Source organism: Solenopsis invicta, chromosome 8, assembly GCF_016802725.1.
Source record: "Solenopsis invicta isolate M01_SB chromosome 8, UNIL_Sinv_3.0, whole genome shotgun sequence".
Taxonomy (NCBI): domain Eukaryota; kingdom Metazoa; phylum Arthropoda; class Insecta; order Hymenoptera; family Formicidae; genus Solenopsis; species Solenopsis invicta.
Window position 1 is genome coordinate 19,896,554 of NC_052671.1, and position 26,026 is coordinate 19,922,579.

Consider the following 26,026-nt stretch of genomic DNA (forward strand, 5'->3'; position numbering starts at 1 on the left):
TGGAATATATACCGAAAGTCGTACGGTTACACGTATACGGCAACTACATCGACCACTTGTGGGACAAGCTCCCGAGGCATATAAGAGCGGACTTGGAAGTTGGAACGTATCGTCGCTGCGACGAGCATCACAATCAGCCGTGGCAGAGGACGCACATTGACGGTTTTGCGCTGAGAATTAAAAATGGCGGAAAATGTCAGCGTTGAGCGAAGGCTGCGTCGGGGGTCTGTTGAATCGAGAAATAAACGCGCTTTCTTTTGAATTACATATTCCCGGCTAGCAGTTTTGCGGTCCGGGAACTCCGCTGAAGAAACGATTAACTAGAGGCGACAGAGGGGTAAATCCATTGGACGCGGCGTGCCGTGAACACGATATCGCGTACTCTCTTAACAGCGAACTCGTCGATAAACACGCGGCGGACAAGATGCTCGCTGATAAAGCACTGGAACGCGTCATTGCGAGAGTTTCGACTATCGGCGAAAAAGCCGCCGCTGCAGCCGTTTGGGCAGCGATGAAGGCCAAGACCAAGATTGGCATGAGTATGAAGGCATGGGTATCAAGGAAAAAGGAAAACAACGACAAAGAAAACGACAAAAAAACGAATACTTCCGTCGGCGAAACGAGGCGGTCTGTTGCCGATTCTGCCCGTGTTGGGCGCGCTCGGATCTTTAATCGGCGGTGCAGCCGGTGTAGCGAAAGCGGTAAACAACAGCAAAACCGCGCAACATCAGCTCAAAGAGTTGCAACGTCACAATCGCTCGATGAAACAAGGTCGCGGGTTACATTTTGCTCCGTACAAGCGTGGACGAAGATTACATTTAGCCCATACAAACGCGGACAAGCAAAGAAAATCAGTGTATCAGCAAAGAAAAAAAAAACGCCGAGAAGACGATAACAAAATTGCCTACGGGCGTGACCACCGACGTGCAATTGAACCAGCTGGCGAGACATATGTGCATACCAAATTTTAGAGGCGTTTTCATGCGTGACACTTTTGCCAACGAGTGGCGTGCGTTGAAACGAAAGCGGTATCATCAATTTGGATGATACCACGGACCCCGGGACTCACTAAGTTGCAAAGAGGAGCAACCGCGTAAAATATTTCGATAGTTTCGACAATCTCCGACCGCCTCGAGATCTGGTGCAATATTTCGGAAACAATGTTACAATTGAGTACAACCAAACGTCCTATTAGATGTACAATCAGAGTTTCTGCGGACAAATGTGCTTGCGGTTTTTTCAGACTGTAGACTTTTAAAAAAACCGACGTGGTGTTGCAAGTTTTAGTATTTGTCGAGCACTTTTTCAGTCATGTCGTTTACGCTAACGCTGAGCGGAAAGAGCAGCGTTCTCGCTGCACATTACTTTTCAGCTATAGATTTGACCGATGGCGACTATGAGCTCGGCCTAACACTCTTCGAGACTTATCACACGATACCGAATGTAAACGCCTCGAACAATAAATTTCATTTCAGCAAAAACGACACGGAAATTACAATATCCGAAGGACCGAGTACAAACTACCAGTCATGAACGAATTTTTGAAACATGCAATTTTGCAGAAACATCCATAACGCGATGCCGATGGCACTATCCGCGACAACAACGATGATGATAAAGAAGCAGAGTTTCCGATAGTGATCCGCGCAAACTATAACACGATAAAGTATGAGATTAGATGTGCATACACAATAAACTTTAATAAACCCAACAGCATTGGATCGCTGCTTGGATTCTCGTCGAAACGTGTACTACAATCGCGAAGATGGTACGAATCGGACGTGTCAATGAACATTATGAATGTGAATATTATTCGCATCAAATGTAGCATAACCGTGGGTGCATACAGCAATGGTGCGCGTGTGAACACAATCCACGAATTTTTATCCAGCGTTGCGCCAGGATATAAATTGGGGTAAAGCCGGCATAGATCATTTACCCGCCAATCGTTGTACGCAGCGTTACGACTCTTACCTTACGCGTTGTCGACCAAAACGGACACTTGCTGGACTTTTGCGGAGAGGAAATAACAATTAGATTGCACGTTCAAAGGCGAGCGTGATGCTCGTATTTAACGTAGCGCAGAAAGATAACGTATTCTTTAAGGCAATCGACTTTATCAATTGATAATAGATCAGCTGAGAGGAAAAAGCTCAGTGCATCAAACGTTGTATTTTTACAATCATTGGGATTTGCGGTACAAAAATGATTGATATTCTAAACATTGGAGACGACCCAATCTTTGACGATCAAATTGTCAAGACTGAGACTCACACACTTATACACTGTACGCAAACACAACATTCGGTCACAGCGACAAGATAAGAATACCCATACAACAACAAGATTTGTATACGTTGCCGTGTGAGAGCTTTCTATACATCGAAGGACAGTTGACCATAACAAGACCAATTGAGGGGGGTGCTGACGTGGTATTGGGAAATAATTGCGTCGCGTTCATGTTGGATGAGATTTGCTATGAATTGGACGGCTTCGAGATTGATCGAAATAGAAACGTGGCATAACCAGCACGCTTAAAAACTATGTAACGTTGTCATCCAATAAAAACATGATTTTACGAAATGCCGGCTGGGAAGAACAGATAACTATTGCTGATGGCTACTTCAACTTTTGCGTACCCCTCAACATTCTATTGGGATTCTGCGAAGATTATAAACGCACAGTGATCAACGCTTGTCACGTTGATCTTGATACGAGCGCGCAACGATAATAATTGCCTGATGGGCAATTCGGTGTTGGAGCCTTTGCTCCAGTTGTTTAAGATTCAATGGCAAATGCCACGTGTGTCATTGAGCAAGATAAATAAACTTTCAATGTTGCGCACATTGGAGAGCGGACGACTGAGCATGGCGTTTTGCTCGTGGGATTTGTACGAGTATCCGCTTTTGCAACGCACGACCAAGCATTTGTGGGCTATCAAAACCGCTACTCAGCTCGAGAAGCCGCGATACGTCATCTTTGCTCTGCAAACCAGTTGAAAAAATACCATGGCCAAGGACCCGAGCCGATTCGATCATTGCAATTTGACTAATGTGAAACTCTATCTGAACTCTGAGTGTTATCCGAAAGAGGATATGAATTTGGATTTTGGTAAAAACGAATGGGCTATTCTGTACGACATGTACGCGGATTTCTGCAAAACCTACCTCGGATATGAAAATCTTCGGCCGAATCTCTCCATTGCGATGTTTCTATACAACGGTCCATTCACCGTGATCGACTATTCTCGACAAAGCGAATTAATTAAAAACGCAACCATTGACGTGCGATTGGAATTCGAGACTCAGAATAACGTGCCGGCAAATAGCAGTGCCTAGTGCCTTATAATACACGATCGCGTGATTCAGTATAACCCGTTGACAAACATTGTGCGCAAAATCACTTAATTCCACGCATATATATATATATATATATATGTTCATGGATTGCGCTTTTCCAGGACCTGAGTCAACTGACTGATTTCTACGCATACATAGCTTTATATTAACTCAGTTGCCACTATAGTACAGTCATTTTTATATGTATAAGGTATTACGTTATATACAAGCGGTAATATCTTTCCAGGACTATGCGCTTTTCCAGGACCTGAGTCAGTTGACTGATTTCTTTGCATACATAGCTTTATATTTACTCGTTTGCCACTATAGTGCAGTTATTTTATATGTATAAGTTATTACGTTATATACAAGCAATAATGTTTTTCCAGGACTATGTAAGATAAATAAATAAATTTCCAGGACATATATCATAAAGAATTGTAAAATATACCTTAAATATACCGAATACGATTATATCATGGTTAAAAACTGATTTTAACAGTATATTATGAAGAATTATTATAAATTGTCATGCAATGGCTGTTCTTTAGAAAATTGACTTTATTACGTATTCTTATTATGTATAGGGGAAACCGGGGCAATTCAGAAGACTTTTTTTCTTTAGCATCTCCTGAATCCTGTATTCATTAAGAAAAAAAAAGTTGGACAGTTTGAAAGGTTGAACCTTTTCCTTCACAATGCCATTATAAATAGAACACGGAAATGTACTTGCTTTGAACTATATATAAAATTGTCAACTAATGCCAAATATTTCGAATAGTACCAAGCCCCAGGTAATTCAAAAATAGTCCGAAAATATTCTGAAATTTGTGTTTTAAAAAAAAAACTATTGTGAAAACTTTTTTATTAAAAAAAGGCTGTATAGTGTTATAAAAAAATGTTTTATACAACAAAAACAATACAAACACACAATAGAGAAATTTATTGCTTTAACGTTTTTGAAAAAAGTCAGAATCTTTTCGTATTTTGTACAATTACATCCGTTAAGTATTAAATTGTGTATATAGAACGCGAATATAAAAGAAAAAAAAAATTGTCCAAAAACACATTTTTCACTGCTACGACTTTAATATAACGCCGTTGTCAACAAAACTTTTTTGCAGCATTGTTACATTAGGGCGTATTTACAGTATTTAAAGTAAATTTTTAACATGTACTCATAAAGATATTTCCATTTTTCGAATTGCCCCATCTTTTGAATTGCCCCGGTCTCCCCTATATATAATTATTAAACTTCTATGCACAAATTATTTAACTAATTTTATATTAAATTTATTAGATAAAGAAATTAGTTTTTTAATAAAATTCTTATTGCGTATTTTTACAATAATTTTTTTATCATTAAAGGCATTTGGTTTAGCGAGATTTGAGTACATTGTCATCTCTGAGTGTGCGAAATTTTAACCCTATCATTCGTAATTTTTAAGGCAATGCTGGAATCGTCTGTATACGCGAATATTTTTAAATATGCTATTCTTTTTATTAAAGACACGTATTGAAAAATCTTTTTACAAAATTAAAGGATTGATAATAAAGGGAGCAGGCTACAATTTGATATAAAAAAAATTATAAAAATAAAGTTTTGATACTCAACATTTACTACACATAGAAATTTGAGATTTTGTATGTATACAATAACCATAGTGCACCCTCGAAATTACAACAAAGAACAATACTGTGCTTTTAAAATAAACCTAGAAGCTTTAGTATAAAAGAAATTTTTTTGGAAAATTTTATGTGTAAACTGACATACGGAATTAGTTTTAAGAGTAACAGAAAATATAATAATAATTATGTAACGTGATAATTGAGATTAGATAATGGCGTTGAAGTCGAAGATAAGAACAGATAATGTTTAATCGTTTAACAAAGAGCACTAGCCTGTTCGTCTGGCCTTAACGCTGTTCCCCTTGCTGGTGGCCCTGCGTGCGATCACAAATCTCTCGACTTTCTGTTGAAGAAAAATCTGTAGTAGCGATGACGATTAAGTTCTTTTATCACTCCAGCATCATCTTAAACTCTTCACGTTTGAAAATTGTTATAGCCTCGACATTTAGTATTAGAATTTTCGACTTAAAATTTTTCAAAGAATCTGTCATTGAGACAGGACGGGCGGTCCCCGCGTGCAATGGGTAAGAAAAGTATGTGTTCATTTGTAGACAATATTAATTTTTATCTTGATAACTATTGCGAATTTTGAAAAATAGTAAATGACTTTCCTTCTCAGTTTTACTTGCTTTATCAACCTACGAGAGCATGAACGAATATTTTATGATACCCTGTATATAATTATATATAACAAATTTTTTACCGAAAATTTTACGAAAAACGTTTTGACAAAGTTACATGATCTCACAGGTTATATGATTTAACTTCTTAGAAGCAGCAGGTAGGCCATATTGGGTATTAGAATCTACAGGTTACACTTACCTTATTTAATATTTTACACAATATTTCACTAATTATACTCTCCTTATAAAAAATATTAAGTTAACATTATCGAAAAATTAATAATTTTTGACATATTTTATATATTTCATTTATATATATTTCGACATAAAGTATACATTATTTCGTATATCATTCATTTCTAGATATCTCTACCTCAATACTTTTATGAGCAGAATAATTAGAGGACTCATATTAAGGAAATCATATAATTTTATATAAAAATATGCCTTTTATGTAAGTTCAAAAAGTCAATTTTTTCGAAAATGGACTTTACTTAATGATAATTAACTCTTAAACACGTAAGTGGATCTGAGAGACCCCATATGAAGTTTTGAACGCTTGTTATGTGAAGACGGAATGAGATAGGAGGTTCGAACCAAGACATAAAAAAAGTTTAAAATCTCCTCTTTTGTTTGATACGGCTGATCAACTTTTTTGGTCAACTAAAATTCGAACGGCTCGGCAGCAAAGTTTTGAAGAGTCATTGCGACCTATATAGTGTGTAAGTGAAACTTTTTTTGTGAATATTTTACATAAAGCTGAACAAAATACGTACGAACAGGTCGGTTCGCGGATGTTATTCGCATATACTCTGTCTAAAGTTGGAATACTATAAAATGTTGTAGAAAAGTTTTTTCAAAATATATCATGAAACACATCAATTTTCAATTTTAGACATGATTTAAACAAAAATACCTTATATTCGCCTGTTACAGAAGTACATTTTTTAATAGAAATGACAATAATATAATTTTTTTTTGAAAGTATGAATCTTTAGTTTTAAAACGCCGTATTGTAAAGTTCTTCAAAGTTTTTTGTTGCAAAGATATGATTTTTTTTTAAAGTGGATTTTTAGCTGCTCAAAAATACCTCATATTCTCCATGTTACATAATTATACTTTTTAAAAGGAATGACTTTGCCAAATTTTATTTTGAAAATGTGACTCTTTAGCTTTAAAACGTCGTATTTGAAAGTCCTTAAACTTTTTTGTTGCAAAAATATGATTTTTTTAAGGACAAGTGGATTTTTGACCAGTTTCTCATTTTTGCTTAACGGTTTTTTTTTATAACTTTACAATAAATTATTTTTTGGCAATGCCGATTGTGCAGTCACACTCCTGAAATTTTAAACTTTTATTTAAAAAAAAATCGTAGAAAAATATTAATTGTAATCAAAGTTATAGCTTCTCAAAGTTGAAAAAGTCTCCCAGACCCAAAAATGTATTTTCGTATTTTACAGGATCGGTGTGTTTAAGGGTTAAAATTAAACATATAAAAATAGACAGAAATAGCATTAGGGACAGAAAGGAATTTGTAATAATTTTCAAAACAACTTCTTGTTTCAAAAATAAGTAATATATGTATTATCACACAATATCACATGTATTATGAAGTTATAATAAAATAATATTTTATACTTTTCTTGCTAAAGTAGCAATTACCTAACTTTAATATAAAAAAACAAAAATTTATGAATTTATTAAAATAAATTGAAGAACGAAGGTACGTGAATTTAATAAAACGTAATAAAATAATGTAGCGATGAATGTTTGTTTAAACATTTCATATCATAGATATGATATAAAATGTTTAAAAAAATTTCAACGCTACATCATTTTAACATGTTTTATTAAATTCACGCACTTTTATTAAACAAAGTGACCACAAAAAAATCAATGTAGGAGGCGTTCAAATGTTGACAATCGGTTTCGTCTTGCAAAATCAATTCGCGAGAAACGGATCGTTGAGATTGAATGGTTAAAATTAAGGAACATACTCGTCTTTCAGGTATTATTTAAACGGTCTTAGCAAAACGTTTATATAGACTTCTTTCTGGCGTCGTTTGTTTATACTTTTCAACTGATCACGTCGATCAAGATATGAGGATTCTGAACACTTAATTGACAAATCGATCTATTAACTTTAATAAATAAATACCATTTAAATACATACTCTTATCTTCTTTAAGAATCTTTTAAGCGCCATCAGATGTCTTTAGATGTTCTCTGGGTTTTTGCATTGTTTAAATGTAGGTGGAAGTACATAAAACTTGTGAACATAAAGGCGTAATAAGCAAATTGTTTTTTGACAAAACTGTTGATACCTGCGATAATCGCCGCTTACGCAACAAAGAATGAGCAGATTTTATCTTGTTTTGTTTTAACGTCGCGATTGTGAACGTTTGTGTCATAAAACTCAAATTGTTTTAAATTAAAGTGGCAAATTTTATTAAATTATATGCGAGTCTCGATTTTACGACAACAGAAGACAGATTAGCTGCCATTTCTGTACTTTACGTTTACTACACTCACGGTTCGTCGATAAATATTAAATACTTATTCTATATTTTCTTAGACAAGGCAACGTCGATCAGAATACTTTACGTTACAGTACTAAAATGACTGTGAGTGAACTTTGCGAATATAATTCACACGATTTATCATTTTATAACGAGTGAAATCGTGTTATACAAAGCTAGTATTAACATTGATTTACAATATATTTTAACTAAAAATCGGGAGAATATACTTTACACGCTTTTGATTTGTTTGTTAGTAATGTTGTAAAATTCATGAACATACGTAATGTATTCTTGTCGACGTTACATTATGTAACTATTGTAAGGACGCAAAAGTATACTACATTAGTTAGCTTAAGAAGAGTATTCACGGCCTTTTATCACATTTGCATTTTCAACGAATAATTAAGTAAATTAAATCACTACAATAAAAAAGTGCAATTTGTAGGTTTCTTTGACGAGAACAATGCTTTATCTAAAAAAAATTCAATATCGGGTAAAATTCTGATAAAAGAGACGCATACAAATTATTACAAGGACAAAATTTTTCTCATAACATAGTAAGTCTAAATCCTTATCTCAAATAAAAAAAAAGTCATAATAATGTAATCGTTAAAGGACATTTTTTACGTGTACTAAAAATTCAGTAAAAATAAAATAAAATAAGGAAACTGTAAAAAATTCTATGATTTTTTCAGTCCATTATTTCTTTGCTGATTATTTATCCATGTCTTCACAACCGATGCAGATCGATTTTGTAAGCAAGGATTTTTGGCAATAACTTCTTGAATGCCTTTTATAGACGGTAACTTTCCACTTTTGATATAATTGCCAAAATGTAAATTGATGATTTGTTTTTCTTCGTTTGTCCAACGAACACGTTTGGTACGGCCATACGGAGGAGCTGTGAAAAAGTATCATAAAATACTATTTTAGTGTATTATTGTAATACACTATCATATTATAAGATTAATATATTTATATTTTTTTAACCACAGATTAAATTAAAGTTAGACTTATAAAAATATTTTTTTCCGTTTAGTTAAAACAAAGAAATATCATTCTTTATATGGAAGTGTACTTTTTCTATCATAATTTATTCTTTCTCACACATTTTTAACTTAGAAAAAAAGTTAATAAATTAAATTTTATTTCAAAAACTATTTAAAATTAAAAGTTGAATAATTTACGATTAACTATGTTAAAAGTTCATTTTATAATTTTATTATTTAACTTTGACTTTTTAACTAGTTACTACGCAATCCTGCTGTATAATTACATTTTAATATATGTACAATCGCATCATTAATTTTCAATACATTTTATCTTTAAATTATATTTAGATACAACAAAATACGTGCATCAAATACGTGAATGTATTTAATATCTATTTAATATTCTAAACATAAAAAGAAATGTCACTATACGAAGCAGATATTGTCGGATATTAATTATGTGAAATCCCAAGTAGAACAGAAAGACAAAATATATCAATTTGACACTATATTGACAAAATTATGATTAAAAAATAATATAAAAATCAATATGACTTTAAATTGATTTTTTTTTTTTTTTTTTTTTTTTGAGAAAGCCTAACATAGAAATTGCCAAATTTTTAATTAAATAAAATATTACATTACGTACTATTTCGTTTCTTTGCACTTCTATGTGATTCTATGTAATCAGATTCCTCGGATGGACTCGTGTCTTTACGTTTCCTGTTCCTTTGATTATTCTGCTTCTTCGCGTTATAAGTATTTTCTATATTTGGTGATGTGTTGTCAGTGCTATTGCTGATAGATAACTCTGAGTCAATGATTTCATAAGATACACTTGCGTCATTTTCTACCAAATATTCACAATTGTCATTAATGTGATATTCATCACTATTATCAGTAACACCTTGTGCTTTTTCTAACACTTGAGACATTCGTACAATGTCTCTACTCACAATAGGTTGTCTATATATTTCTTTATGTATTGCCATGGCATGACCCATATGCTTAGCAAGATCAGAAACATCATTTTCTGATAAATCTAACGCTACACTTATTGTGGCAATATGTTTTCTGAGATCCGTTGCACGTAAGGTCCATGGTCGTTCTGCACCGCATTCAGTAGAAAATCTTCGCATTAATTCGCAAGCATCTAAGTATTTAAAATAACTTTTATTGTATCCCGGGATTCCAAATAAGTATATATTTTTAGCAGGAACACAAGCATCATGTCGATATTTTAAAATTATTTCAATACATTCCAATAATTCCGCTGATAATAATACAGGAACAGTTCGCATTAGTTTTCCACGTATAGTGAATCTTACATATTTTTTTTGCTATTTCTCGTGCTTCAGGTGATAAAGATAGGAATAAACCTTTGTCTGTTTTCTCTGATATCTGTACGTAGTTTTTAAAATCTTTAACGAGAAGGTGCTCTATTTCGCCCGCTCTACGACGATTAAATAATTGTACGGATGTAAGAGTTACTTTTGCTAGTTCTAGCCAACTATTTGGACAAAATCGATTCTTCAATATCTTGCATAGAGATTTGCGCTTTTCGTCAAGATAATTACGAAGTTTTGTGATATCGTCCATTGAAGGAAGTTCTGTATTTTTACGTCTTTTATTTTCTTCCTGTGCTTCCAAAGCGGCTTTGTTAACGCTAGTTGGAAAATCATCGACGAGAAGAGCAAGGAATTCTTCGGCATCACTCTTTGTTTCATAATCTTTTTTTTTTATACTTTGAGTAATCAATAAATTTCCTACTTTCTTAAGCAAAGTTCCCATTAGTTGAGGTGTTGTTGTTATTTTATAAGTATTTGTATCACTATCAAATTTAGACATTCGGTTAACTGCTTTTATGCAATCTTCGTAAAATGCGGGATGATAAATTGATTGCATGTCTGTAACTTGTGTATTTATATCTTTCATCTCTATCAAGAAACGACCGAGGTATCTAAGATGTGAGCGGATTAATTTATGCTGATATGGCTTGCGATATTTACGACACAATCTATTGCCAAATATTATAACTAATTCATCATATCGAATCGTACGAGTTATTTCGTCTTCTCTGAGTGAAGGAAAAACTACTTTTCGTAACGTTTCTTCTGCCATAGGATTAATACGCCCGATAATTGCTCTACCCATAACCAGCACAGATCTATTTCGTTTACTACAAAAACCTGTGCAACGACGAAAATGGCGTCTAATACTGTTTTTCATAAAAAATCCCTTGCATTTTGGACAAGCTGTATAATCTTTTGCGCTTTTCTGTTTATCTATCCTGGGGCGCCTGCACACGACAAGTTTTCCGTCACTAACATTACTATTAGTATTATGGATAAAATTACCATTCCTTCTTATTGTTTCAATTATTCTTTTCCTTTCTAAATTATTTGGTGGAAGGTCGAGAAACTTCTTAACGTCAGGTTCATTACGGTGAACTGTACCTAGATGACGCGCAATCTTTGATTGCAATTTTCGGCAATAGAAGCAGCAGTTCTTTTTGTTACCACCTTTAGGTCCTTCAGATGGATCGACTTCAAGGTTAATATCATCAGGACAAAATACATTGCTACCATTAACTCGATCAGATATTTCTAAACCAGAAGAATTTTTTGAAGCTTTTTTTTGATTCACTTGAACGATTCCTTTCATTTATTGTGTCAGAGAGTAAAGCATCATTAGCATCTGTTTCTGACAGAATGGAACTATGTTCAGAAGGACTATATTCTGAGCCTGAATGTTCTGCTACATGTATATTATGTACGTTTTCGGAAGCATGAGAATATGTATTTTCATCAAACACTAAAATAAAGAGTTAAATTAATATTTAAAATTTTAAGCAAAAAAAGGAAATTAGAATTAAGGCTCTTGTCGCCGCGGCTATATTAAAATCGTGCTTTTATCAGTAAGAAATAACGTGTAAAAGTTCGATGTGTGCATTTGTAAATAAAGAAAATTTAGATAAAACGCAGAATAACATCGCTTTAAAATACCTGTAAAAATGGGTTTTGACTAAATTTTTTCTGTCTAACAATCAGTAAATAATCTTAAACACCACGTAAAATAAAGCTTATTCAGGGAAACACACAGACAGCTATTAAAAAGAGTGCTATTAAAAAATGTGCTTTTTGCATATAAAATTTAAAAATAACTTTATTTATAGTCCATAAGGTGGACTACAAGTAAAGTTATCTTTAAATTTTATCTTTATTTATAGGTTAAGAAAATAAGTCAATATTTAGAAACTTTTTTTGGCAAAAAATTACGTCACATATTCATTTGCAATTTAATACATTTATTCTACAAATGTAAAGAAATATTAAAAAATACAATGAATATTCAGAAACGTTTAACGCAGAATTTAAAAGTGTTCTCTCAAAAATGTGGCCTAGAAGACAGTGTTTTAGGGTTTCTCAAAAACTATTGAACATATTGACTGTAAAGTTGTATATATTTTAGTACATATTCTGAATTTCTAATTTTGTGGAAAAAATTGCAAATAAACGAAATGGTATTACTACAAAAATTGATATTACGCTGAGAGAAAAAGAACAAATCACTTAAAAATTTTGTCAAATCCCATGTATATATCCTGTACATATTCTCTCGAAAGAAGTACATTTTCAAAGAAACCTTTTAGTTTTTCTTTATACACGTACAGTTAATATGTTACCAATTATATTATGTAGGGGAGACCGGGGCTATTCCTAAGATTTTCTTTTTCTTTTGCATTTTATGAGTCCTATATTTATTAAAAAAGAGACACAAGACGGTTTGAAAGATTGAACCTTTCCCTTCACATTAAACATGAAGATGTACTTGATTTGAAGTACATATAAAAGTGTCGAAAAATACCAAGTATTTCGAATAGCCTCAAGCCCGTGGTAATTTGAAAATAGTCCAGAATATTCTAAAATGTGTTTTAAAATAAAAAAAACCTAAAAAAGCTATTGTGAAGACTTTCTATTATTAAGAAAAGCATATATAGTGTTATAACAAAATGTTACATACAACAACAAAAAATACAAACACAATAAAAAATTTTATTTCGAAACAAGTTAAAGACTATTCGTATTTTGTGTAATTATATCCGTTAAGTATTAAATTGTGTATTTTGGTACATAGAACGCGAATATGAAAGAAAAAAATCATCCAAACGACGATTCAATGTTTGGATTTTTGAATAGTCCCGACGTCAACTGTGCGCATTATTACGTATAATTTACAAAAACAGAAATCACGCAGCAAAAAGTAAACACGAAATGTTTCAAATACATTTAACACGATACATTTAAAGTTTCAAAAAGAATCTTATTTATCTTTATTGGAAAGTATGGTACATTTATATTGTGCGCAAGAGAGAGTGTGTAGTAGGCGCACACATGTACGTCTTCCCTCCTTGGTATGAATGTCGTGCGTGAGGGAGAGCTTACTTCTGTTTAAGACTCTGGGGCGAGCGGGCAGAGTGCCTATTTAAGATTTTGTAAAAATAAAACCACATTTACTCTAATAAGTCCTTTCTTTCTTAACAATCTTATTTAAATTTTGAAGAAGTGCTGGCTATCAGAAATTACTTTGACTGTCGCAAAACACATTTTTTATTATTACGATTTTAATATGACGCCGTTACCAACAAAACTTTATTAGCGACATTGTTATATTAGAACGTGTTTACAGTATTTAAAGTAAATTATTAATAAGTACCCATAAAAAGATATTTCCATTTTATGAATTACCCCATCTGCCAAATTGACCCGGTCTCCCCTATATGTATATGAGTCATAGATCATATGTTATGTAGGTTTTCCAAAAGATCTAACAAATATAGCACTATTTTTTTGAAGCTTAACAACAAAATATGTTTTAAAAACTTACTGTCATAATTCTGATGATGATCGTTACAGTTCTGATTATTATTTACATCGAAAGAGTATTCAATGCTCTCATCGTCGGTTCTTTCATTATTCTGATGACGATTAAACTTCTCTTGCAACTCATTACCTTTATCAAAAGAGTATTCAATATCTTTGTCTGTTCTGCCAATATCTGCAAAAATATCCACAATTATTTAATATATTTTAATGAAAATTCTATGTCTTATTTTGTAAATAAAGTTTGATTCACAGAATTTACATAGCAGGATGGAAAGAATAATTTTTTTTTAAACCAATAAGAAATCTAAGGAAATGTAAAATATTGTTTGAAACCTGAAAAAGTATTGAACACACATGTATGACAAAATAAGAAAAACATGACATGTATAAGAGAAAAAAGTCTGAAATAAGAACAACTGTAGAAAAACACATTGTTTCATTTTTTATCAAATTTTATAATCATTTAGGAATATTAATAAAAAAAGATCTTACAAGTAAATATGACATTGTTTTAAAAATTATAAAATATTTTTGTACAAATTATGAAATACTTTTAATAAAAACTTATGCGGAAATATGTTATCATTTACTATAGATGATATCATTAATTCAAATTCTTACTATATGTATACTAACCTTCAACTGCTTCACTTCTTGAAAAAATAGCATCAGTATTACATGCTTTAGTCGTGTTATTCGAGTATCGCATATTCATTACGTCAGTAAGTAAAACATATGGCAAATTTTGTTTGATATAATCCCATTTTCCTATTGTTGACAGACGGTAGTACGGTTAGCGCAGAAATGAGCATAAATTCATATTAAAAATGCATACAGAATTAGAAAAATAATTATCTAAAAACTACTTTACAAATTAAAATAAAATGTATTTTGAAATATTTTTCAGAAGCACGTATAATGCCTAACAAAAAAAAAAAAATATATAATTATGAATATAAATACAGTATAATGAATAAATCACAAATAAAAACTTTGCATATTCTGCATTCATTTAGTATATGTATCTCATGATGCAATCTTATGATTTCTTTGATTATTGAACTCTGATTTATTTATTATATAAAATCTCTATATCTTATCAGTTAAATTTCGAATTGTTTTAATGTAAATATTATTAATAGTGGTTCAATTTTTTTGTGAAATTCTAAAAAATTATTTGAAGGAATGGACTTTTAAAAATGCTTTAAGCATTATTTGTACGGTATAAGACATAGAATAAGACGTCTTTTATAATAAACATTGCTAAACATTTTACTATAATAATTACATAATATACCAAATGTAAATTAGTAAGATGTCTTTTGTAATAATGCCTAATGACTAATTGGAATGTACCATTTAATCATAATCGTAAAACGTTCCATACAAACCTTTTTTTTCTGCTGATCTGCAGGGCAACATTTTTTCATTTTTTTTTTGTAGCTTTATGTAATGTACAAATTTATTTTCTGTAAATAATGTTAAGAATCATGAACGTAACACAAAAATAACTAATTACGAATCTCTACCCAATATATATGCCACTCTTGTTGTAGCTATAACAAGCTTTCTAAATGTATATGTGTAATATTTTATAGATTATCAAATTTATAATCATAATACAATGAGTCAAGTACTATTTTTTTGTTAAATATGCTATTATTAATATTTTGACTCACATAGTCCAAAGCGAAAAGAGTTACAAACATGTGAAATATAAATAAAGATGTTAATGCCATAATTATGAAAGTTAAATAAATTCATGGATTTATAAAATGCATATTCAAGTATTAAACAAAATTTTATGCACATTAAAAATGCTTGAATTTATTTAGCTTTCTTAATTATGACATTAACAGCTTCATTTATATTTCACATTTTTATTTTATTTTACCCTTTAGCCTATGTAAGTCAAAATACTAATAAAAAGCATATTCAATAAAAGAATGGTACTCGACTCATTGGCTTATGTTTACAAACTCGATTATCTATAAAATTGTGCACACAAACAATCAAAGAGCTAGTTATAGCTACGACAAGAGTGGTATAGATAACCAAGTTTATACTTATAAGACAATGAGTTAAGTACTTTCCTTTATTTATGCCATAATTAGGAATGTTAAATAAATTCAAGCATTTTTAATATTTATACTCTAGTATTAAACATTAAAAATTCCTGAATTTATTCCGCTTTCTTCATTATAGCATTAAGAGCTTTATTTATATTTCACATTTTTATAACTTTTTACGTTTAGCCTGTGTTAGTCAAAATATTAATAAAAAATGTTCAATAAAATCAAGGTATTCGACTTATTGTTTTATGATTACAAACTTGGTTATTCCTAAAATCTTATATACAGACTATCAGAAAGCTAGTTATAGCTGCAACAAGAGTTATACTGTTTTATTGCCGAATAAATAACAACAAGGTTATGAACGATAAGGTTATAAAAATACGAAAATAATGTTAATATCCGAATCAAGCAAAAATTTAATGTAAAATGTAAATGTTATTTGGAAAACAAAAAGTTGAATATACCTGCGAATGGCGATGAAGGCATTATTGAAGTACAATGTTCAGGAAAGATCGATCGAAATAGATGTATTAAACACACTTGCACAAACAAACAAACAAATGCACGATTAAAACTCGGATTACTGATTTAATTACTCTGTTTACTAAGAGATGCATTAAGACAGATCCGATCATGCTGTTGCAAACGACACACGACTACTGAAATCCCGCCTCGTTCTATCGCGCGGCAAAAAACGACACGACCAATCAACGTGCCGAACGACACAAGGCCATACTCACATTGTGCAATGCTTAATACTTTACAATATATATTAAAACTGCAGAAATGATTAAATTTAGCTGAATCTATTGTAATATTAAACGGTTTACTAATTAAGCTAATTTATGTTATGAGATGTATTTAGTCGATAACTTAATTACCTGAACTTAAGTTACTTTTGATTCTTTAACAACACGAAATTGTAAATCGAGTTATAAAACGTTCTCAACACGTTTATAAATAGTTTTTAGGACTATTTTTTAAAATATATTTTAAAAATATCTGAACCATTAAGATGCACCCTGTATAACAGTAACATAACATGTAGTGTGTCACTACATTTGGAATTAGAAGCCATTTTAGAAATTCCAGAAAATATCAACAATGTATTATATTGTTAAAATAGAAATTTTCTGTTACAGATTTCTTTGTAATAAAAATGTATTTACACGATCTTCAAACATACATTGCGCAGATGCATGCAAATGGTTCTGTAAATCTCTCTAAAATTGTACACATACATATATATTACTCCTTGAAAGAACATAATAATTAATAATTTCTTTATGTCATAACACAATTGCTCGTATTTTTAGCACTTTTTATAGCTGTAAGCTAAAACGTATATGTGATACACACGGTACACATCGCGCGTAAACGAACCTGTGAATTTCCACTTTCGATAGCTGTTTGTAAACATGATTGGTTCTACGCGGTTCTTATATCCGCTACAATCGAATGTACTATTTATAGATCCCGTTGAACATACGGGAGCTGTAAAACTTGTTCTATTATTATTGCTCATTATATGCAATAATATTGTTACAGAGCATTATATCTTAATTACCTTTCTTTATCACTTTAGAATGACATTTATTATATTATTGAAATGACATTTTTACTAATGCTGATATCCACATACAGATATATAAATCATTCTAAACTCATCATGTGTCTGTGATCTGACACGTGTTTATATGCCGGCCTCGCTTTGTCAGTGCATGACATGCTGTTGATGTTACAAAAATGATGTAACTCTTTTAATTGGAAATAAAAACAGCAGTCCCGTTATTCGTGAATAAAATATTTAATTTGTAACGTTATTTAGAATTTTCTTTGCGCGCTCGCATGCGCGCAAACACACACACACACACACACACACGCGTATTTAATGAGCGGTAATGATAGGATGAATTTTACAGCGCTCATACACTCAATGTGAACGAAGCCTTATTTGAGCGGCAAATACACGGCAGATGACCGCTGAGATAAGAGACACGTGTTGTTTGTAAACAACTATCTAAAACAGTGTTATTGTTTTATTTACAAGCGACTATGTAATTTATGTTGAATTACACATACGTGTGTTACTCATGAAATAAAATAGTAATTGATATTTTTTCTTTCTGATAAGATATAGTTATTGTTAAGATTTTCTGCAATTATAATAGCTGTAAGTCGAAATGTGTATGTGATATACACGTACACATCGCACGTAAACGGCCCTGTAAAATTCCACTTCCAATAGATGTTTGTAAACATGATCGGTTCGACGCTGTTCTTATCTTCGCGACAATCGAGTGTACTTTTTATAGATCGAATAATGCTTTGTCTACGTTGAACATACGCGATCTGTAAAACTCGTTCTATCATTATTGCTCATTGCATGCGATAATGTTATTACGGAGCATTATATCTTAATTATGTTTATCAATTTAGAATAATAGTAATTATATTAATTACCGTCATTAAAATTATATTATAATAATTACCGTCATTTATGTTAATTATATATTATTATATTAATTACTGTTGTTCTAAAGTGATAAAGATAGTTAAGGTATAATACTCCATAACAACATTATCGTATATAATGAGTGATAATAATAGAACGAGTTTTATAGCTCGTGCACGTTCAACGTGGACAAAGCATTATTTGATCTGTAAAAAATATACTCGATTGTCGCGAAGATAAGAACAGCGTCGAACCGATCATGTTTACAAACATTTACTGGAAGTAGAATTTCATAGGGCCGTTTATGTGCGATGTGTACCGTGTATATCACATACACATTTCGATTTACAGCTATTAAAATTGCAGAAAATCCTAATAATAACTACCTTGTCAGAAAGAAAAAGTATCAATTACTATTTTATTTCACGAGTGACACGTATGTGCAATCCAACATAAATTACATAGTCGCTTGTAAATAAAACAATAACACTGTTTTAGATAGTTGTTTACAAACAACACGTGTCTCTTATCTCAGCGGTCATCTGCCGTGTATTTGCCGCTCAAATAAGGCTTCGTTCACATTGAGTATATGAGCGCTGTAAAATTCATCCTATCATTACCGCTCATTAAATACGTGTGTGTTGTGTGTGTGTGTTTGCACGCACGCGAGGGCGCAAAGAAAATTCTAAATAACGTTACAAATTAAATATTTTATTCACGAACAACGGAACTGCTGTTTTTATTTCCAATTAAAAATGATACATAATTTTTGTAACATCAACAGCATGCCATGCACTGACAAAGAGAGGCCAACATATAAACACGTGACAGATCACAGACGCATGATGAGCTTAGATTGATTTATATATCTGTGTGTGGATATCAGCATTAGTAGAGATGTCATTTCAATGATATAATTAATGTCATTCTAAAGTGATGAAGAAAGATAATTAAGCTATAATTCTGTGTAACAACATTATCGCATATAATGAGAGATAATGGTATCGAGTTTTACAGCTTGCATATGTTCAACGTGGACAAAGCATTATTCGATCTGTAAAAAGTACACTTGATTGTCGCGGAGATAAAAACCGCGTAGAACCGTTCATGTTTACAAACCGCTATCAAAAGTGGAAATTCACAGGTTTGTTTATGCGCGATGTGTACCGTGTGTATCACATGTACGTTTTAGCTTACAGCTAGAAAAAATACCACAAATACAAGCAATTATGTTATGACATAAAGAAATTATTAATTATTATGTTCTTTCAAGGAGTAATATACCTATAAGTATGTGTACAATTTTACCGAACCATTTGCATGCATCTGCGCAATGTATGTTGAAATATCGTGTAAAAACATTTTTATCACAAAGAAAACTGTAACAGAAAATTTCTATTTTAACGATATAATACATTGTTGATATTTTTTGGAATTTCTAAAATAGCTTCTAATTCCAAATGTAGTGACACACTACATGTTATGTTACTATTATACAGGGTGCATCTTAATGGTTCAGATATCTCTAAAATATATTTTGGAAAATAGTCCTAAAAACTATTTATAAACGTGCTGAAAACGTCTTACGAATCAATTTTTAATTTCGTGTTGTTAAGGAATCAGAAGTTAATCTAAGTTCAGGTAATTAAGTTTAAATACATCTCATAAAATAAATAAGCTCAATTAGTAAACTAGTTAATATTACAATATATTCAGCTAAATTTATTCCTGCAGTTATTATTTCTGCAGTTTTAATATTGTAAAATATTAAACATTGCACACACACACATACACACGTGAGTATGTCTGTTGTCATTCGGTACGTTGATTGGTCGTGTCCTTTTTTACCGTGCCATAAAACGAGGCGCGATTTCAGTAGCTGTGTGTCGTTTGCATGATCGGATCTGTCCTTTTGCATCTCATAGAAACCAGAGTATTTAAACAAATCAGTAATTTGAGTTTTAATCGTGCGTTTGTTGGTTTATTTGTGCAATTGTGGTTAATATTTCTATTTCAATCGATCATTCCTGAACATTGTAATTCGGTAATGCCTTCATCGCTATTTGCAGGTATATTCAACTTTTTTTTTCCAAATAACATTTACATTTTACATTAAATTTTTGCTTAATTCGGATATTAACATTATTTTCGTATTTTTATAACTTTATTGTTCATAACCTTATCGTTCATAACCTTATTGATATTTATTCAGTAATGAATCAGTATATCACTCTTGTTGTATCTATAACTAGCTTTCTGGTAGTCTGTGTATAAGATTTCATAAATAATATAAGATTTTATAAAGTTTGTAATCATAAGACAATAAGTCGAGTATCTTGATTTTAATGAATATGTTTTTTATTAATATTTTGATTAACATATTCTAAAGCGTAAAGAATTATAAAAATGTGAAATATAAATAAAGTTCTTAACGCTATAATGAAGAAAGCTGAATAAATTCATGAATTTTTAATGTGCATATATAGTTTAATTCTAGAGTATGCATATTAAAAATGCCTGAATTTATTTAATTTCATTCCTAATTATGGCATAAGAAAAGGAAAGTACTCAACTCATTGTCTTATAAGTATAAACTTGGTAATCTATACCACTCTTGTCGTGGCTATAACCAGCTCTTTGATTGTTTGTGTGCACGATTTTATAGATAACCGAGTTTGTAATCATAAGCCAATGAGTCGAGTACCATTCTTTTATTGAATATGCTTTTTATTAGTATTTTGACTTACATAGGCTAAAGGGTAAAATAAAATAAAAATGTGAAATGTAAACAAAGCTGATAATGTCATAAGTAAGAAAACTAAGTAAATTCAAGCATTTATAATGTGCATAAAGTTTTGTTTAATACTTGAATATGCATATTATAAATGCATGAATTTATTTAACTTTCATAATTATGGCATTAATATCTTTATTTATATTTTACATTTTTGTAACTCTTTGCGCTTTGGACTATGTGAATCAAAATATTAATAAAAGCATATTTAACTAAAGAATAGTACTTGACTCATTGTCTTATGATTATAAACTTGGTTATCTATAAAATATTACACATATACATTCAGAAAGCTTGTTATAGCTACAACAAGAGTTGTATATATATTGAGTAGAAATTCGTAATTAGTTATTTTTGCGTTACGTTCATGATTATTAAAATTATTTACAGAAAATAAATATGTACATTACATAAAGCTACAAAAAAATAGAAAATTGTTGCCCTGCACATCAGCAGAAAAAAAGGTTTGTATGAAACGTTTTACGATTATGATTAAGTGGTACATTCCAATTAGTCATTAGGCATTATAAAAGACATCTGACTAATTTACATTAGGTATATTGTGTAATTGTTATAGTAAAATGTTTAGCAATGTTTATTATAAAAGACGTCTTATTCTATGTCTTATACCATACAAATAATGCTTAAAGCATTTTTAAAAGTCCATTCTTTCAAGTAATTTTTTAGAATTGCACAAAAAAAATGAACCACTATTAATAATATTTACATTAGGACAATTCGAAATTTAACTGATAAGGTATAGAAATTTTATATAATAAATAAATCAGAGTTCAATAATCGAAGAAATCGTAAGATTACATCATGAGATACATATGCTAAATGAATACAGAATATGCAACGTATTTATTTGTGATTTATTCATTATACTGTATTTATATTCATAATTATATTTTTTTTCGTTAAGCATTATACGTGCTTCTGAAAAATACTTCAAAATAAATTTCATTTTAATTTGTAAAGTATTTTTTAGATAATTATTTTTCTAATTCTGTATGCATTTTTAATATGAATTTAGGCTCATTTCTGCGCTAACCGTACTATTGTCTGTCATCAATAGGAAAATGGGATTATATCGAACAAAATTTCCCATATGTTTTACTTACTGACGTAATGAATATGCGATATTCGAATAACAAGGCTAAAACATGTAATACTGATGCTATTTTTTCAAGAAGTGAAGCAGTTGAAGGTTAGTATACATATAGTAAGAATTTGAATTAATGATATCGTCTATAGTAAATGATAACATACTTCCGCATAAGTTTTTATTAAAAGTATTTCATAATTTGTACAAAAATATTTTATAATTTTTAAAACAATGTCATATTTACTTGTAAGATCTTTTTTTATTAATATTCCTAAATGATTATAAAATTTGATAAAAAATGAAACAATGTTTTTTTCAGCAGTTGTTCCCATTTCAGACTGTTTTCTCTTATACATGTCATGTTTTTCATATTTTGTCATACATGTGTGTTCAATACTTTCTCAAGTTTTGAACAATATTTTACGTTTCCTTAGATTTCCTATTAGTTTAAAAAAAGGTTATTCTTTCCATCCTGCTGTGTAAATTCTGTAAATCAAACTTTTTTACAAAATAAGACATAAAATTTCCATTAAAATGTATTAAATAATTGTGGATATTTTTGCAGATATTGGCAGAACAGACAAAGATGATATTGAACACTCTTTTGATAAAGGTAATAAGTTGTAAGAGAAGTGTAATGGTCTTCAGAAAGAAAAAAACCGACGATGAGAACATTGAATACTCTTTCGATGCAAATAATAATCAGAAATTTTACCCATTATTGAATTTTTTTAGGTAAAGCATTATTCTCGTCAAAAGAACCTACAAATTGCACGTTTTTTATTGTAGTGATTTAGTTTACTTTATAATTTGTTGAAAATGGAAATGTGATAAAAGGCCGTGATTCTTAAACTAACTAATGTTGTATACTTTTGCGTCTTTACAATAGTTACATGATGTAACGTCGACAAGAATACATTACGTATGTTTATGAATTTTACAACATTGCCAACAAACAAATCAAAAGTGTGTAAAGTATATTCTCCCAATTTTGAGTTGAAATATATTGTAAATCAATGTTAATACGTCTAGCTTTGTATAACACGATTTCACTACACGCTATAAAATGATAAATCGTGTGAATTATATTTGCAAAGCTCACTTACAATCATTTCGGTACTGTTACGTAATGTATTCTGATCGACGTTGCCTTGTCTAAGAAAATATAAAATAAGTATTTAATATTTATCGATGAACCGTGAGTGTAGTCGTAAAATTGTCTGTCGTAAAATCGACTTGCATATAATTTGATAAAATTCACCACTTTAATTTAAAACAATGTGTGTTTTATGACACAAACGCTCACAATCGCGATGTTAAAACAAAACGAGATACAATCTGGTCATTCTTTATTGCGTAGGTGGCGATTATTGCAAGTATCAACTGTTCTGTCAAAAGACAATTTGCTTATTACGCTTTAGTGTTCACAAGTTCTTTATACTCCCAACTACATTCAAACAACGCAAAAACCTAAAAGACATCTAAAGGCATTTGAAGGCGCTCATATAAGGCGCTGGTTGTTTACGCTGTTGTATACTTTATATCGAAATATAGAATAAAATATATAAAATATCTCGAATGTTATTAATTTTTCAGTAATCCTATTTATTACTTATATATGAAGATTAATATTAGAGAAATATTGTGTAAATATTATAAGGTAAATGTAACTTGTATAGTCTAATGCCCAATATAGCCTACTTGCTGCTTCTAAGCAGTTAAATCATATAACCTTAGAGATCACATAACTTTGTCTACAACGTTTTTTCTACAATACTTCCCAGTAAAAATTTCTTTTATTTATATTTCTATATAGTTATATGTAGGGGAGACCGGGGCAAATCGTTAGACGGGATAATTCGATAATTGGAAATATCTTTTTATAGGTACATATTAAAAATTTACTTTAAACACTGTAAACACGTCCTAATGTAACGATGTTGCTAACAAAGTTTTGTTAGCAACAGCGTCATATTGAAGTCGTAGTAGTGAAAAATTCGTTTTGCGACAGTCAAAGTAATTTCTGGAAGACAGTATTTCTTTAAAATTTAAGTAAGATAATAAGGTTTTTTTTGAAAACTTTGAATGTATCGTGTCGAGTTGAATGTATTTGAAACATGTTATGTTTACTTATTGTTGTGTGATGTCTGCTTTTGTCGATCATACGCAATAATGCGCACAGTTGACGTTGGATCTATACATAATGTTGAGCACCGGGGCGATTCGTTAATACTGATTACAGCACCTATGGGTAACCCTAACCTTACGTTGACTGCGTTACGAACGTCTACGCTACGCAGAGTTAAGCATTGAGATAAACTAAAGTTCTTCGTTGATTTAGTTCAAACTTGATACTATTGTGTATTTTAGTAAATGGAACATGAATATGAAAATAAAATCGTCGCTTTCAAGCAGGTAAAAAGTTATAAAGCGATAAAGATTGACATTTGTAACGTTAGGAAATCTGTCACATCTATGGCATAAAAAGACATGTGAACGTGTATGTTTGCATTTGTTTTTTTATACCTATATCCTTTTAAATAAAAAAAACGTCTTAACAACAGTTTTTTATAGTTTTTCAACTTTAAACACAAATTTCGGGATATTTCCGCACTAGTTACAAATTACCCCGGGCTTGAGGCTATTCGTAATTTTTGACATTAGTCGACATTTTTATATGTACTTCAAAGCAAGTACACTTTCATGTTCTATCTATACCGGAATTGTGAAGGGGAAGATATAACCGTTCAAACCGTCCTGTTTTCTTTTTTTTAACGAATATAGAACTCGGGAGACACAAAAGAAAAAAAGGTTTAATAAATAGCCTCGGTCTCCCCTATATTACATGTAACTATATACAACTACATATAATTATATATACGAACAATTTTTTATCGAATTTGTTTTTAAGATATCCGACTTTCTTATTTAAATGCTTTCTCCTTTGTATGCATATAAACAAAATAAATCAGTTATCACAGCTTTACACTACATAAGATAAATTATCGACAGCACCCTCAACTTACAAGGGAATCTCTCGGAGTGTCACACCCCGATTTTAATGAAACTTTAGTTACATTTAGGTAACATAATTAGATGATTTTAGAAAATAGCAGGGTAAAAGTACACATTAGGGGAACAGCCTCTGACGTCCTTGACCTTGATTTATGTTATCAATGGGAAGGTATTAGTGACATACAAAAAGTTTTAAGTAATGCTCATTTCTTATTAAAATATATTACAAAAAGAAAAAACAGTTTTTCTTAATTATTTCAGGAAATATTTATTTTACAAAAAAATGTGTCAAACAAAAAAATGAAGCTCACAATAAGGTTTATAAAAAACGTTATATTCATTATTTATCTAACTTTAATACTTTAGTCGTTATAGTAGAAAAACTGTTTTAAAATATTTTTCTTTATTTTTAGTAATTTTGCGTAAAATATAGATGCTTGGGCGGGGAAGGGGCTCCGCCCCTCCTTCGCACCTTTTTCCCGTATTTTCTTTAATCTAACCCACCCCGTCTCAGTCGGTTCACTAATGACAGAGTGGGTACGGGAGGAGGTGGGCTGTCAACTCTTTAATGTTTACGATTTTTTATTTT

At 30.9% G+C, this 26,026-nt stretch overlaps 1 protein-coding gene across 2 annotated transcripts; it reads right to left on the reverse strand.

Annotated features, from left to right (window-relative positions):
• Positions 1-7,016: 7,016 nt before the first annotated feature.
• LOC113004523 lies at positions 7,017-16,973 on the reverse strand. 2 transcript variants are annotated; one of them, XM_039452762.1, is made up of 6 exons: positions 16,530-16,973; positions 15,382-15,459; positions 14,627-14,758; positions 13,992-14,162; positions 9,754-11,918; positions 7,017-9,013 (listed from the first exon to the last, which is right to left on the reverse strand). In XM_039452762.1, the coding sequence occupies exons 1-5, from the start codon at positions 16,549-16,551 to the stop codon at positions 11,701-11,703; spliced, it is 621 nt and encodes a 206-aa protein (XP_039308696.1). In that variant the 5' UTR covers positions 16,552-16,973; the 3' UTR covers positions 7,017-9,013; positions 9,754-11,700. The 2 variants fall into 2 exon arrangements, with proteins under 2 accessions (XP_039308696.1, XP_039308695.1); XM_039452761.1 differs by lacking the exons at positions 13,992-14,162; positions 14,627-14,758; positions 15,382-15,459; positions 16,530-16,973 and having other exon boundaries at positions 7,019-9,013; positions 9,754-11,704.
• Between the last annotated feature and the right edge of the window lie 9,053 nt (positions 16,974-26,026).